Raw genomic sequence first — 14,840 nt, 5'->3', positions numbered from 1 at the left:
TCCAAAGCTAGATCCTACACCCTATCCCAAGGCTGCCTCTCCTCCAGGTAAACAGCACTCCCGTCCAGGAATTCAAGCAAGAAACCTGCTTAGGGGTCCCTCATTCCTCGTTTCTGTCTTCACACCCCTATATCCGGTCCAGCTCTCCCATCTCACATTTGCCCACTTCTCCCCATCTCTGCTGGCCCTGCCATCATCCGAACCAGCATTTCTAGCCCAGCACCAAGGCAGCTTCTGAACTGTACCCGCTGCTTCCACTCGCCCCAAATTAAAAAGTTTTAATTTTATGTCTCTTTCGAGAAGGTCTCTGTATTTATATGGATCAAAATTCAAATGGTGATATGGATATAGTATCCAAATTGTATAAAGCCGTCTAACAACAAAAAGACAAACAACCTTTTTAAAAACTGGGCAAAGAACTTGAATCGACGTTTCTCCAAAGAAGATAAACAAATGATCAATAAGCGCGTGAAAACATGCTCATTGTCACTAAACATTAGGGAAATACCAATCAAAATGACAATGAGATACCACTTCCCACCCGGTAGGAGGGTACTATAAAAAAAAAAACAGGAAAATAACAAGTGTTGGCGAGGATGTAGAAAAATTGGAACACTTGTGCGCTGTTCATGGGGATGTAAAATGGTGCAGCCACTGTGAAAATGATTTAGCATTTCCTCAAAAAGTTAACCATGAAATTATCATATGACCTAGCAATTCTACTCCTAGGTATGTACCTAAAAGAACTAAAAATTCAACTCAAGCAAATACATGTACATGCATGTTTATAGCAGCACTAATCACAATAGCCAAAAGGTGGAAACAACCCGTGTCCATCAACAGGTGAAAGGATAAACAAATTGTGGCATATACATACGACGGAATATTATTCAACTGTAGAAAGGAGTCAAGCAGTGACACGTGGTACAACGGACCTCAAAGACATTATGCTAAATGAAAGAAGCCAGACATCAAGGGTCATGTATTGTATAATTCCATTTATATGAAATATCCAGAATAGGTAAATCTGTAGAGATGGGAAGCAGATTGGTGGTTGTCAGAGGATGGGGGGAGCAGTGAGGATAGAGGGGGAAGGAGAAAGAGGGAGCAACTGCTGAACAGGTAAAGGGTTTCCCTTCCGGGTGATGAAACATTTTGGAACTAGATAGAGGCGGTGGTTGCATGACATTGTGAATATACTACATGCCACTGAATTAAAAGTTAAAAAAAAAAAAGAGACAATTCAAATGATGCAAAAGACTGTATGGGGAACATCTGCCTCCGACCCCTATGCTCTGGCCCTCAGTTTCTTCTCCCCAGCGGTAACCTGTGTTGCACAGTTTCTTACTCTCTTTCTTGAATATTCCAAGCATAAAAATCCGTGGCAGCCATGGAGGTGTACAGCTCAAACCTGCCTTCCAGGGCGTACGACGGTGAGGGGTGTCGGCAGTCCATAGCCTCGGGGTGCTACACTTGAGGGTTCACCACAGTGCTCAGCCCGGGGCCGCACCTTCCCTGCTGCTCCCGGTCAGTGATGGAGCCGGCAGCGCTCCTGCCTGACGCAAGATTCCTGTAACTTGGTCTTTGCTCTGTGGCTGTGACCTTCTCAGAGCTGCATCTCCTCCCTTCCCCTTCTTTTTTCACTGGCGTCAGAGCGACATTGGGATCTGAAAGCTCTTCCCACCTCACTCTTGCTTTGTCTCCCCTTTATCCTCTAACATTGTTTCCCCCAACAAATCTTCTGCGCTTCTAATTCCATTCTGGTGTCTTGCTTCCTGGAGGACACCAAACTCACAGAAACACATCCTTTTCTTACGCAAATAACATAGGTGTACACTATACACACGGCCCTGAAACTTGCTTTTAATCATTGGCTACATACACATCTCAGAGGCTGAGCCATGTCAGGACATGCCCGCCTCTGCCCAGCAGTGTAGTGTGTGCATGACCAGCATTTACTCATCCAAGCCCTTATCTGTCAAGATCATTGGATTTAGTCACTTACTGATATTTAGACTATTCCAGTCTTTTACAATCATACACAATGCTGCAATGAGTAACCTAGTATACATCGATTTTGAAATATACATGTGTAGAATAAATTCATGGAAGTAAAGCCCCTAGGTAAAAATTGTGCACTTTTGATTCTGATAAATATTGCCAAATTGCTCCTCTTAGGGTTTATACCGATTTATAACTCCACCAGCCGTGTGAGAGTCTGTCTGTCTCCCACACCTTTGCCAACACCATGTTTTCAAACTTTATTCTTTGCCAATCTGATGGGCAAAGAGAATGATTTTTTTTTTTTTTTTTAGAAGGAATCCTTTTTTTTTTTTAACCAGATTTTATATTTTATTCAAATCACATTTATTTTAAATTTATTTATTTATTTATTTATGGCTGTGTTGGGTCTTCGTTTCTGTGCCAGGGCTTTCTCCAGTTGCGGCAAGCGGGGGCCACTCCTCATCGCGATGCGCGGGCCTCTCACTATCGCGGCCTCTCTTGCTGTGGAGCACAGGCTCCAGACGCACAGGCTCAGTAATTGTGGCTCACGGGCCCAGCTGCTCCGCGGCACGTGGGATCCTCCCAGACCAGGGCTCGAACCCACGTCCCCTGCATTGGCAGGCAGACTCTCAACCACTGCGCCACCAGGGAAGCCCGAGAATGATTTTTTGTTTTTGTTTTTTTTGACTGTGTTGGGTCTTCATTGCTGTGCGCGGGCTTTCTCTAGTTGCGGCGAGCGGGGGCTACTCTTCGTTGCAGTGCACTGGCTTCTCATTGCGGTGGCTTCTCTTGTTGTGGAGCACAGGCTCTAGGCACACAGGCTTCAGTAGTTGTGGCACGTGGGCTCTAGAGCGCAGCCTCGGTAGTTGTGGCGCACGGGCTTAGTTGCTCCATGGCATGTGGGATCTTCCTGGACCAGGGCTCAAACCCATGTCCTCTGCATTGGCAGGCGGATTCTTAACCACTGCGCCACCAGGGAAGTCCCGAGAATGATTTTTTTTTTTTTTTTTAAAACAAACAATCAAATCGGGTCACTCTCTTGCTTAGAACTCCTCAGCTGCTTTGCACAGTATCTGTGTGAAATCTGGCCTCCCCTTCCCGGCCCACAGAGCCCTGTGTGATCTGACCCACATCCTGCTCTCCAGCCTCATCTCTCGCCTCCACCACTGCACATCTGCTTCTTCTGGGTTCCTTAAACACACCGAGTTCATCACCAACTCAGGGCCTTTGCACAAGCTGTTCCTGCCACCTAGAGCACCCTGGCCTGAATCCTTCAGGTCTCAGTTTAATTGTTACCTCATGAGAGAGGGCGCCTTGACCACCTTTAAAAGTTGATATCCTATTGTTCCTTATTATTACACACTGTTTCCTTCATACCATTTATCACAACCAGAAATTACTTGTGTGTTTACTGTCCTTCCCCACTATATTTTATTTTTAAATTTTATTTATTTATTTATTTTGGGCTGCATTGGGTCCTCGTTGCTGCGCACGGGCTTTCTTTAGTTGCGGTGAGCGGGGGCTACTCTTCGTTGTGGTGCGCGGGCTTCTCATTGCAGTGGCTTCTCTTGTTGCAGAGCACAGGCTCTAGGCACTTGGGCTTCAGTAGTTGTGGCACATGGGCTCAGTAGTTGTGGCTCGCGGGCTCTAGAACGCAGGCTCACTAGCTGTGGTGCACGGGCTTAATTGCTCTGCGGCTTGTGGGATCTTCCCGGACCAGGGTTCGAACCCGTGTCCCCTGCGTTGGCAGGTGGATTCTTAACCACTGCGCCACCAGGGAAGCCCTTCCCCACTAGCTTTTAAGTGTCACAGTGCCTGGCTCATGATGGGTGCTTACTAAGAATGTGCTGAAAGAATGTATGAATAAATAATTAATTAAATACCTCTTCCTGGACTCCAATGACATCAGGCTTTCCCCATATTCTTTCACATCCCATTGTCTGTCATAAATATTTTGTGCTTCCAAAGCTGGAAGGCTCCTCACCCCCCAGGTGGCTGCATTTCCCAGGTGTTTTCAGCCAGCTAATATCTTTCTTTGGGATCCTTCTGAAGGCAGAATGTGACTCATACCTCCGTCACAGCTGTCACAGGTGTGTCCACAGAAGCAGATTAGAAGCCCCACCAAAGACTTCTGGGAGTTGCCGAAGCAGATCTCGGGCTGCAGATTGCTGTCTCAGTAAAAGAGACAGATCCCCAGGTTTGTCTGGCCTAATAAGATTTTTTTCAAATGAATTCACTGCACAGTATGGTTTTAAGCCAAGAGACAAAACAAGATGCCAACTTAGGAAATCTAAGGTGACACTTCACATGGAAAACAGAAAGCATGTGAGTTCACGGAACCCTTTTTTTATGGGTTAGGTTTTGTCCCTCCCACCAACAGAAATTCATATGTTGAACCCCCTGTACCTCAGAATGTGACTGTATTTGGAAACAGTCCTTGCAGAAGTTAAGTTAAAATGAAGTTATACTGACATAAGGTGGGCCCTAATCCAATATGATTGGGGTCTTTATAAAAAGAGGGAATTTGGACACAGATGTACATAGGGAGAATGCCATGTGACGATGCAGTCAGGGGAATGCAAAAGATGGCCAGCAAGCCACCAGAAGCTGGAGGAGAACATGGCCCTCGGAAGGAACCAGCCCTGCCCACACCTTGATCATGAACCTCTAGCCTCCAGAACAGTGAGACCATCAATTCTGTTAATTCACTTAGTGTGTGATCCTTTGTTACGGAAGCCCTGGCAAACTGCTACAACCAGCACTCCTGTTATGCTGACTTGAATGGCTGGATTCTACATGCCAACTTGAATGCACCCATTTCACCTTCTTAATAACCCCAGCCACAGCTCTTTCCTTGTTTGAGGAGTAGATAGAACATGAGGCTTGGGGCGGGAGGGCCTGGGGTGTCGTCCTGGCACACACCCACCTCTTTGGCTCCAGTAGGCGGTCAGGTGAGAGGGTGGACCTGGAAGATCTGTCGGTTCCCTCCCAGATCAGTGTTCTATGGGTCTGTCATTCCTCCACACTGTTTCCCCCTACAGGCATGGTTACTACCAAATGGTTTCTGCAAGGCTTAGGGAGGCTGGGGCCAGAAAGGTCTCTACCAGCAACCCAGATGGCAGAGCTAGGGCAGCAGAGACCTTGCGTTTGGACCTGGTAACTATACCCTGTGTGCTTTCCCTTTCTGTCCTTTCCCACTGACAGAGCTGCCCCAGCTTTTCCATTTGTACGTGTGTGATTCAGTTGTAAATAATCTCAAGGTGGCTTTGTCTCCCTGGAGATCTCACCTGGGGATGTTATTCTTAGGAGTCATTTGGGGAAATGTGAAGGCATTTTTAGTATCACTATGGTATGGGGGGAGGGGTATCAGATTTGTGGGCAAGGGCTATGGGTGCTAAGGGTCCTACAGTGTGTAGGGAAGTTCTGAAAAATAAAAAATTCTCCCATCCAAATTCTAATAATGTCTCTGCTGGGAAACACTTATAGGTGGTGTGGAGGAAAGAATGTAGACTTGGTGTCCAGATGATGTTCCAGTTACCGATTGCCATGTAACAAAATCACTCCCCAAATTTCATCATTTCAAATTCTACTCTTATTATTCTCTCTCACCGTTCTGTGGGCTGACATCTTAGGCGAATAGGTCCACTTGGGGTTTCTCATGTGCTTGCGGTCAGGTAGTGACTGGAGTTGGAGTCAGCTGAAGGTTTACCTGAGCTGGATGTCCAAGATGGCAGCTCACTCACATGGGCAGCAGTTGATGCCCGTTAGGCCGAGATGTTGACAAAAGTGCCTATATGACTTCTACATGTGGTTTAGGGTTCTCCCAGGATGGAAGCTGCTTTTTCAGAGGGAGTGTTCCAGAAGGAACATCTCACAAGACCAGAGCAAAAGCTGCAAGTCTTCTTATGACCTGAGAAGTCACCCAGCATCACTCACACTGTTTTATGTTGGTCCCAGCTGTCATAAGACCTTCCCAGATTCAACGAAGTGGAGGAACAGACCCCATCTTTTGATGGAGGCATGGAAGAAGAGCATGAGGGATTAGTCCATCATAGAAAATAAAATCTACCACAGAGGACTTGGCTTTAGTTCCTGCCTCTACCACTCGTATATCAAAGACTTCCATTAAATCCTGACTCTCTCTGAGTTTTGGTGTTTTCCTTTAAAACAGGGAGTAACATGGTACCTACCTTGCTAGGGTGCCTTGAAAACCTATGGCAACCATTGTTAGTTGTTACTGTCGGTGTTTTCCTATTAGCGGGAATGCGAGTCCCAATTCCAGAATTCTCCTAATGCTGTGCATGTGTCTGCCACTTTGACTCTGCTGGCTTTGTGGTTGAAGGATTTGAAAAGCACCCTCAGTTTATGTTGGGGGAGGTAAGGTCAGCATCTGACCAATGCAGGTCCAGTCTTACTTCCTTTACTGGATTTTAATTAATTTTTGTTTGTATTTAATCAAAATATAACATCTGTAAGAGTCCCTTGACCTCTTTCCTCCCTCATCTTCCTTCTGTTCCCAGAGGCAACCACCTGCAACATTCATAGCTGCTTCTTCTTTTTCTTCTTCTTCTTCCCCTCCTCCTCCTCCTTCTTTTTTCATATTTACATTCATATTTTTAGATAATAGGCATATACAGTTCTCTCTTGAGTCACTTGCTTTAAATATTTCCCACTCTATGGTAAGTGAATATTTTAGATCACTCCTCCTCCTCTTCCTGTGCTTTGCATCCTTCCAATACAATTGTTTATCAATTTTGGGTTAGATCCACACAGAGTGTTTTCATTATTATGCTTATAAACAATAAACCTTGTTCACTACTGAGCCAAGCAGTGAATCGAGATTACATTTCTTTTTCTCAACATTTTCTTCTTCCTGGGGTTGATTGTTCCTCCCTATTTTGCATTTGCTTTGTTTTCTGTAAACATCTAAGTCTTTCCATATTTCCAACAACTCTGCAAACCAATTTATTCAGTGTTTTTTTGTTTTTGTTTTTGTTTTTTAACATCTCAAACCTGTTGATAATCAGAACTTTCTGGAGAAATTCTTCCTGCAGTCCTCAATGCTGTGCTCTAACCTCGACCAGTTGGTTCCTAGGCCTACCTCATAGCTGTCCTCCTGGGACTGCCCTTCACCAGTATCTTGGAAGTTCCCTTTTCCCCTGTCCTTCATAAGATCACAAGGCTTCCTCTTTCTTGGTTACTCCCTCATCATGATGGAGTATCCTCCAGTGGTTTCCCAAGAACGAATACAATTGATGTAAATATTTTTTGTATTTTGCATGTTTGAAAATATCTTTATTTTACCCTCATACTTATTTGATAGTGTGGCTAGGAATAGAAATTTAGGCTAAAAATAATTCTCTTTCGGGATAGTGAAAGCATTTTTCCAACGTCTTCTAACTTCCGGCGTTGCTATTGAGAAGTCCAATGCCATTTTGATTCTTGATGCTTTATATGTAAACTTTTTAGTTTTCTCTTTAAAAACTCTAAAGATTTCCTTTTTCCCGTAGAGTTCTATAGTGTCACAATGATGTATCTTGGTCTGGGTCCATTTTCAACTATTGTGCTGGGCATTTTCATCAAGAATTGTGTCCTTTGGTTCTAGGGCATCTTCATATTATTTCTTTGATAATGTCCTTACCATAATTTCCCTCTGTTATTTCTGAAACTACTTATTGGATATTGAACCTCCTGAGTCACTCCTCTAATTTTCTCATCCTTTTTTCTCCTATTGTCTATTCTCTCTGTTTTTGCTTTCAGGGAAATCTCCTTAACTATATCTTCCAAAACTTACAGAATTTTTGACATTTTTTTGTTCATTTTATTTCCAGGAACTCTTTTTTGCTCTACTTGTTTCTTTTTCATCACATCCTATGGATCTAGTGTCTTCCCTTATGCCTCTAAAGATATCAAATACATTCAGTTTCTGCTGCTCACTCTTTGTTTCTGCTTCCTTCAGAGATCCTTTTGTTTTCCTGCCTGATTATTTTATTCTCTGTCGTGTTGGATGCTTTCTCACCTGTGATCCTTGACTGCCGCTCAAGGATGAAGCCCTGAAGAGCTGACTGGAAGGTCTCCTGTACATGGATGGGATTTATTCTAGGAAGATCAGGTAGACAATGGGTTTTTTCACCAGAAGACTCCACATGTCAATAGGTGTAGGTCTTTTTCCTGGTGTGGGTCCGTTTCTGCAGAAAAGAATCTTTCAATCTCCTGCCCTGGTGTTCTGAGGCGAGGTGGGGGAGGGGAGGGGAGGGGGCTTACTTAGATTACACCTCAGCCTCCCTCGGTATCTGATGCCACAAAGTCTCTCTGGTTCAGTTTTTCTAGAAAATAAACCTCCTGGGGCTTCCCTGGCTGCCCAGTGGTGAAGACTCTGCACTTCCACTGCAGGGGGCACAGGTTCGATCCTTGGTCGGGGAACCAAGATCCCACGGGTCGCGCAGCGTGGCCAAAAATCTAATAATAATAATAAAGAAAAATAAACCTCCTCTCTCCTGCAAAAGGTAAAGTTGGAGCTGGGACCTGCAGAAGTCTACGTGCCTCTTACAAATACTTCTAAAGAATCCCACTGTCTTCAGGCCCCACATCATTCTCTTCCACAGCACCTGGTGCCCCAATTCTTTTTTTCTTTTTTCTATAAATTAAAAAAAATTTTTTTTAAATTTTTATTTATTTTTGGCTGCGTTGGGTCTTCGTTGCTGCGTGCGGGCTTTCTCTAGTTGCAGCGAGCGGGGGCTACTCTTCGTGCGCGGGCTTCTCGTTGCGGTGGCTTCTCGTGTTGTGGAGCACAGGCTTTAGGCACACGGGCTTCAGTAGTTGTAGCACGTGGGCTCAGTAGTTGTGGCTCGTGGGCTCTAGAGCACAGGCTCAGTAGTTGTGGCACACGGGCTTAGTTGCTCCACGGCATGTGGGATCTTCCCGGACCAGGGCTCGAACCCGTGTCCCCTGCATTGGCAGGTGGATTCTTAACCACTGCGCCACCAGGGAAGTCTGGTGCCCCAATTCTTGAGGCTTGCCACAGTTCTACAGGCCATAGCCTTCTCTCTGGTATATGCCACCCCTGTCCTCAGGCACTCAGTGTGGACTTTCCTTCTCCCTGCTGATTCCTTCACCTTTCCACTGTCTTCATGTACTGTGGTTCAGGGTTACATATGTCTCCAACGTCTAAGAGACTTCTGAGGACGGGGTGGAAAATGCTCTACCCACCATCTTAAAACTCACGGTCCTGGCAGTCTTTAAGCTAACGTTGGCCTTTTGTGTTAGCTTCAAATCAACCAATACAAGTGGACCATCTCAAAGGGCTCAGAACACTGTCATGATAACAGCAACAACAACGATAACCATTTTTAGCACCTACTATGTGCCAAACATTTTGCATAAATTATCTTTAATCCTCACCACAACCTACAAGGTAGGTATTATTATCCCCATTTTACAGATGAGGAGACTGAGGCCCAGCAAGTTTCAATAACTTGTGCCAGTGCAACCATTTGATAAGTGGCAGGGTCAGGATTTGAATTCAGATCTGTCTGGCTCCAAATAGCCTCTAACCACCAACGCCTTATAAATCTACCTCAAGTCACACAGTGGGTGGGCCTTAAATCTCCAGTAATCAGTCATGTCCAACAATCTCTTATGCATCAGTGTTTAAAGGGAAGCTATGGTGCATCCGTGCATGGTGCAAATAAGCCTCCTTGGTATATATGCTCTATTCAGTCGTTCTCATCTTGTGCTTGTTTGAGGTGAGCCCTCCAGGTGAGCGGCTAGGCCTTGCATCTGCAGTGTGCAACCAGGGGCCAGTTTTAAAAGAACCCAGCTCAATAGGAAGACTAATGAGCCCCGCCGCCCTCCCCCTGCTCTGACTCCTGCTGGTTGTGGGGCTGCAAGCTGGAGCCAGCGTAACCATGGTGATGGTGGCAGTCTGCCAGCCCGGGGTGGGGGGGGGAGGGAGGGGAGAGGGAGAGGGAAACTGCAGGGGATGGGTCCAAAGGATTTCTCTGAGGAGGCTCCTGGGGGAAGGGGCTGCTCCCTCGCAAGCTGGCACCTGCCGAGTACCCACCTGCCTTTGCAGCCTCCTCAGCACTGGCGTGCTCACCCCCTCCCCTGACTCACCATGCAGGTGGCTGATTCACGGCACCTGTGCTGTAACCGGGGCAGAGGCGGCATTCGGAAGCCTCTGCTGGTACGCTCAGCCGCCCCAGGAGCGGGTGTGTGTGCAGGATCTGGGGAAGGCAGACCTGGGGGCCCGAGCTCCGCGAGGACAGGACTGAGAAGGTGATGCTGAGGGCCCACTCTCCGACCATCTGTCCCTGCCCTGCCTCCACCATGTCCTGGTTCACTTCGCTGCTCCCGGGAATGTCCCCACCCATTGGCACTGCTTGACAGGGAGGGCGGAGAGGCTCTGGGCCCGTGGCTTCCACTGAACTGGGCGCCCACATATACATCCAGCGTTCCCTGAATGTCACTCCCTGCTCCCATCCCTTTGAAGGCTTCCCTAGGCTCCGGGCATAAAGACTCTGAAAGTGTCTCGTGCTCTGCGCTGGTCCTCCAGCCCTGCCTCCCTCCTGGGTCCCCTCCCGCTCTGCCCTGGGCCACATTGGCCACCTTTCCATTCTCTGCCGTTTTCCCATCGGGCCCTTGCATAAGCCCTTCCCTCCTCCTGGGATGCCCCCACTCCCTCGCACCTTTTGCCCCTTCAGATACCGACTCAAACATCACTTCCTCCGGAGCGCCTGTCTTGGCCTCTCAGACCAGTCACTTCACCCTGAGGCCCCAATAACCTCTTCTTTGCAACATTCCTCACAGCTGCCATGTCTGGGTGTCTGTCTCTCTCCCCCAGTGGAACTGGGAGGCCCAGAGGACCCCTACTCCCACTGGATTCCCTGTACCCTGTACAGTGCCTGGCAGATGGTCCCCACTCAACAATAAGGAAGGAAGAGAGGGAGGGAGGGAGGAAGGAAAAGAAAGAGGGAGGGAGGGAGAAACCCATCCATTTGTTCTGACTGGGGACGTAGGTGACGCAGTTCGCTGCCCTGGGCCTGCCCCAGCTGGGACGCAGAAACCAATGTGACGTTTCTCCTGAGCTGCTGTTCTACATCTGACCTTGATGATGATGAAAATACAGGGAGTATTAAGGGCTTTGGCCTCTTTAACCAAACCATCATTTGTCTTACTCTCAAAAATGTATTTCTTGAAGGTGGGAGCAGCTAATACTTCTAGCTCGAAAGGAAGTGTTCCTTGAGTGCCCTGCCTCCAGCAAGAATGGGGATGGGGTACCCGCCATCTGGCTTACATTTCAGAGCATTTGAGCTCTTTCTTACACTCACCAGCCCCGCTTCCCATGTCCCCCCAGCTGTCTGGGGATCATGTGCCCCTAAAGGCCAGCGACAGGGAAGAGGCTTGTGGGGAAAGCAGGGACCAAATTCTGGAGTCCAGCTCCCCTAAATGCAGGCGGCAGAGCTCCCAGCGGTGGGGAGGATGGAGAAGAGGGGAAGTTTAAGATGTCCTTCCCTGAAGAGGGTGGAGAAGCTGTTTCCTGCTCAGCCCTGCAATTCCAGCCGGGTGCTCGCAAAGGGCTCTGGGAAGTGAGTCACCTCTGATAAACCCAGGCAGGAGGGATTCTGATAAGATAGAAGGAAGGGTGTTTACCCAGGGCCCTTCGATTCCGGGCGGGTCCTCTGGTGTAGAGGCCAAAGAACATCCTCTGGAAAAGTAAAGGAAGTCCTGTTAGGAACCAGAGGGAAGGCAGAGTAACTGACTGCCTCCCACTTCCATTTTCTTGAGCTTATTTTTAAAGGGCCCTGAGACCGTCCCCCTAGAGAAAAACGTCTTGAAGCACAATGCAAATCAAAGGCATTCTCTGGCTGTATGACATTGAGCAAATCATTTTACTGCTCTGCTTGAGAAACTGCCTTGAAGCCGGCTCAGACGATTTATTGAGTTGAGGTCCCTTTCACTCTAATAAATATTTATGGAAGTCATTAATGTCTCCTCTGTCATGAACTTGAGTTTGAGTTTTGATTCTAGCATTTGCTGATTTTCCGCCTCTGTAAAACGAAACCTATTCAAAACGTCGTTGTGTGGGTCTCCAGCCTGGTGCCCAGTTCCCGGAAAGAGGGAGCTGTCTAGATGTTCGTCACTGCCCACCTTGTCCCTCATCTCCCAACGAGTGTGGGATGGCTGCTGTGGGTATTTAGAGACCAGTACGTTACCCTTCTGAAAGGACGCTCTGCGCTTGTTAGGAACGATCTGGGAGGCCAAAGACTTCGCTCCTTTACCCTGCAGGTGCTGGGCCTGGAGTGCTCAGCCTCTGAGCCAGAGGGTGCTTCCAGGTGAAACCCTGTTTCAGATAAACCAGTACTGCTTCAAGAAGAGGCAGTGGGACTAGGGAACCGGTGTGAGGGGAGGAAAGGGAGGTGGTGGTGCCCTGCTCACAGGCCAGCCCTAGTGACAATCACAAAGTCCCATAAACCACAGTCAAGACTAAAAAGGTTCTTAGGAGTGACCTGCTCCAGCCTCCTGCTTTAATATATAAGGAAACATATTCACAGAGGTGAGGTGAACAGCCCCGGATCATCCAGAGACCAGCTGGAGCTGGGACAAGAGCCCAGTTCTTCTGCCCCCAGGGAGAGGTTGCCTTTATTTATTTATTTATTTATTTATTTATGGCCACGTTGCGTGGCATGCAGGATCTTAGTTCCCTGACCAGGGATCGAACCTTCGCCCCTGCAATGGAAGCATACAGTCTTAACCACTGGACCTCCAGGGAAGTTCCAAGAGGTTGCCTTTAGACCCCAGTTCATCCATTGTAAATTCTTTCTGAATCTTAGGACGCTGCTCATTCCCACTCAGGGTTAACAGGGAACTGAGGTGTAAAGTCCAGTTGGTTGGAGCTAACATTGTGAGCAGTCATTTCCTTTGAGCTTATGAGCTTACACACACACACACACTACAGCAAAATGTAATATTTGGTCAACAGTGAAGAATGTCTTTATCAATCATGAAAGGTCGTTTCTAACTCATAAGGTTTGATTACTTTACTTGTTTGTTGTTAATATTAGCCAAAGATAATCATTCATCCATAGACCTCTTGAGACTCAGCCAACGTGTCAAAGGTCTCACTGAGTTGCCCATAGATGCTGTGACCAGAAGGAATACCATGGTCACTCAGGACCGAGCATGTGGCAACCCACACATCTGCACCCCTGCATCCCTGCAGAGGCCCAGAGAGGGACTATCTCGTGTGACACACTAGCAGAGGCAAGTGTCAATCTCCCAGGAACGCCCCGCAACAAACCACTGCCCAGTTAAACTGTGGGGGAAGCAGAGTAAGGCTGGACAGTGTTCTATTTTCTTATCAGAGACTAAGGAAAGACTCGCAGGGCTAGAGTTCTCCATCCCCTGGAGTGGGAGCAGAACCTTCTGGGTTCTCCTAGCTCCATGATACAAGTAAATGTAAAAATTACATTTGTTGGGTCCTGAAGAATAGGATGTGGTCTCCAAGGAAACAACCTCGAGCCCCGGGCAAGAGAAATACTGCCATTACCCCCACCTGAGTGTAGCACAACTAGCCTTGACTTCCGAGACCACAGGTGTTGCCCAGGACAAGCAGCGGCAAGGAGATGAAGATCAGGAGGCTGAGGTTCCTGGGGATGGGTGGCCACTGCCAACAGCAGGGATGGAGCTTCAACAAGCAAATGGCAGAGTCAGCAGAGGTAACTGAGTGTAGAGAGTGAGATTCTGTTCAAAAACTTACGAAGAATTCCAAGTCTCCTTCCAGGATCTGCTGAGACATGAAGACTGGGTAACCAACAGGGGACCTGGAGAAGGGCAGAGGGGCAGGGGGAGTGGACCAAACTGTAACCCACAGGGACTCCTCGTAGAATATACAGTGTCCAAGTTAAGAGCACCAGCCCAGGAGTAAGACAGCCTGGGTTTGAATCCCAGCTCCTCCACTTACTAGATAGATGACAGGCAGGTGTCTAAACCTTAGTTTTCTCAACTGAAAAAAGTTGGGATAATAATACCCACCTAATATTGTTGATTAAGTGACATCACATATATGAGGCACTTTTAGTGTCTGGCGCATTAGACTAAGTGCTTATGTTATTTACCTGTTGCTGTATAACAAATTACCTTCAGGCTTAGTGGCTTAAAACAACAAACATCATCTCAGCTTCTGTGGGTCAGGAAGCTGGGCACAGTTTAGCTAGATGCTTCTACCTCAAGGTCTCTCAAGGGATGCAGTCAAACAGTTGGCCACGAGGTCCCTGAAAGCTCGGCTGGAGGTGGGGAGGGACACCTGTAAACCCACCACTTCATCCTCAGCCCCTCACCAGGCCTCATGACATGGCAGCTGGCTTTCTTCAGGGCACACAATCTGAGAGAGAATAAGAGCAAGAGAGAGAGCCCAAGAAGGAAGCCACAGTCTCTTTATAACCTAATCTCTGAAGGGATACCCCATTACTTCTGACATATTCTATGCATTAGAAGTGAGTCAATAGGGCTTCCCTGGTGGCACAGTGGTTAAGAATCCACCTGCCAATGCAGGGAACACGGGTTCGAGCTCTGGTCCAGGAAGATCCCACATGCCACGGAGCAATGAAGCCCGTGAGCCACAACTACTGAGCCCACGTGCCACAACTACTGAAGCCCGCGCGCCTAGAACCCGTGCTCCGCAACAAGAGAAGCCACCACAATGAGAAGCCAGCGCACCGCAACGAAGAGTAGCCCCCGCTCGCAGCAGCTAGAGAAAGCCCACGCGCAGCAACGAAGATCCAACACAGCCAAAAATAAATACATGAAATAAATAAATTAAAAAAAAGAAGTGAGTC

General features: G+C 47.5%; 1 protein-coding gene across 2 annotated transcripts in view; it reads right to left on the bottom strand.

Annotated features, from left to right (window-relative positions):
• Positions 1–12,471, bottom strand: part of LOC309647201 (uncharacterized protein) — a 17,361-nt gene extending 4,890 nt beyond the window's left edge. For both annotated transcript variants that reach the window (XM_082434340.1, XM_082434339.1), the window contains exon 1: positions 10,120–12,471. In XM_082434340.1, the coding sequence (XP_082290466.1) occupies positions 10,120–10,722 (603 nt within the window). In that variant the 5' untranslated portion in view covers positions 10,723–12,471. The remainder of the gene's footprint in view (positions 1–10,119) is intronic.
• Positions 12,472–14,840: the final 2,369 nt, after the last annotated feature.

Source organism: Balaenoptera physalus, assembly GCF_965194825.1.
Source record: "Balaenoptera physalus genome assembly, chromosome: 17".
In the NCBI taxonomy this organism is placed as follows: Eukaryota; Metazoa; Chordata; class Mammalia; order Artiodactyla; family Balaenopteridae; genus Balaenoptera; species Balaenoptera physalus.
This window is presented reverse-complemented; position numbering and strand designations above follow the sequence as displayed.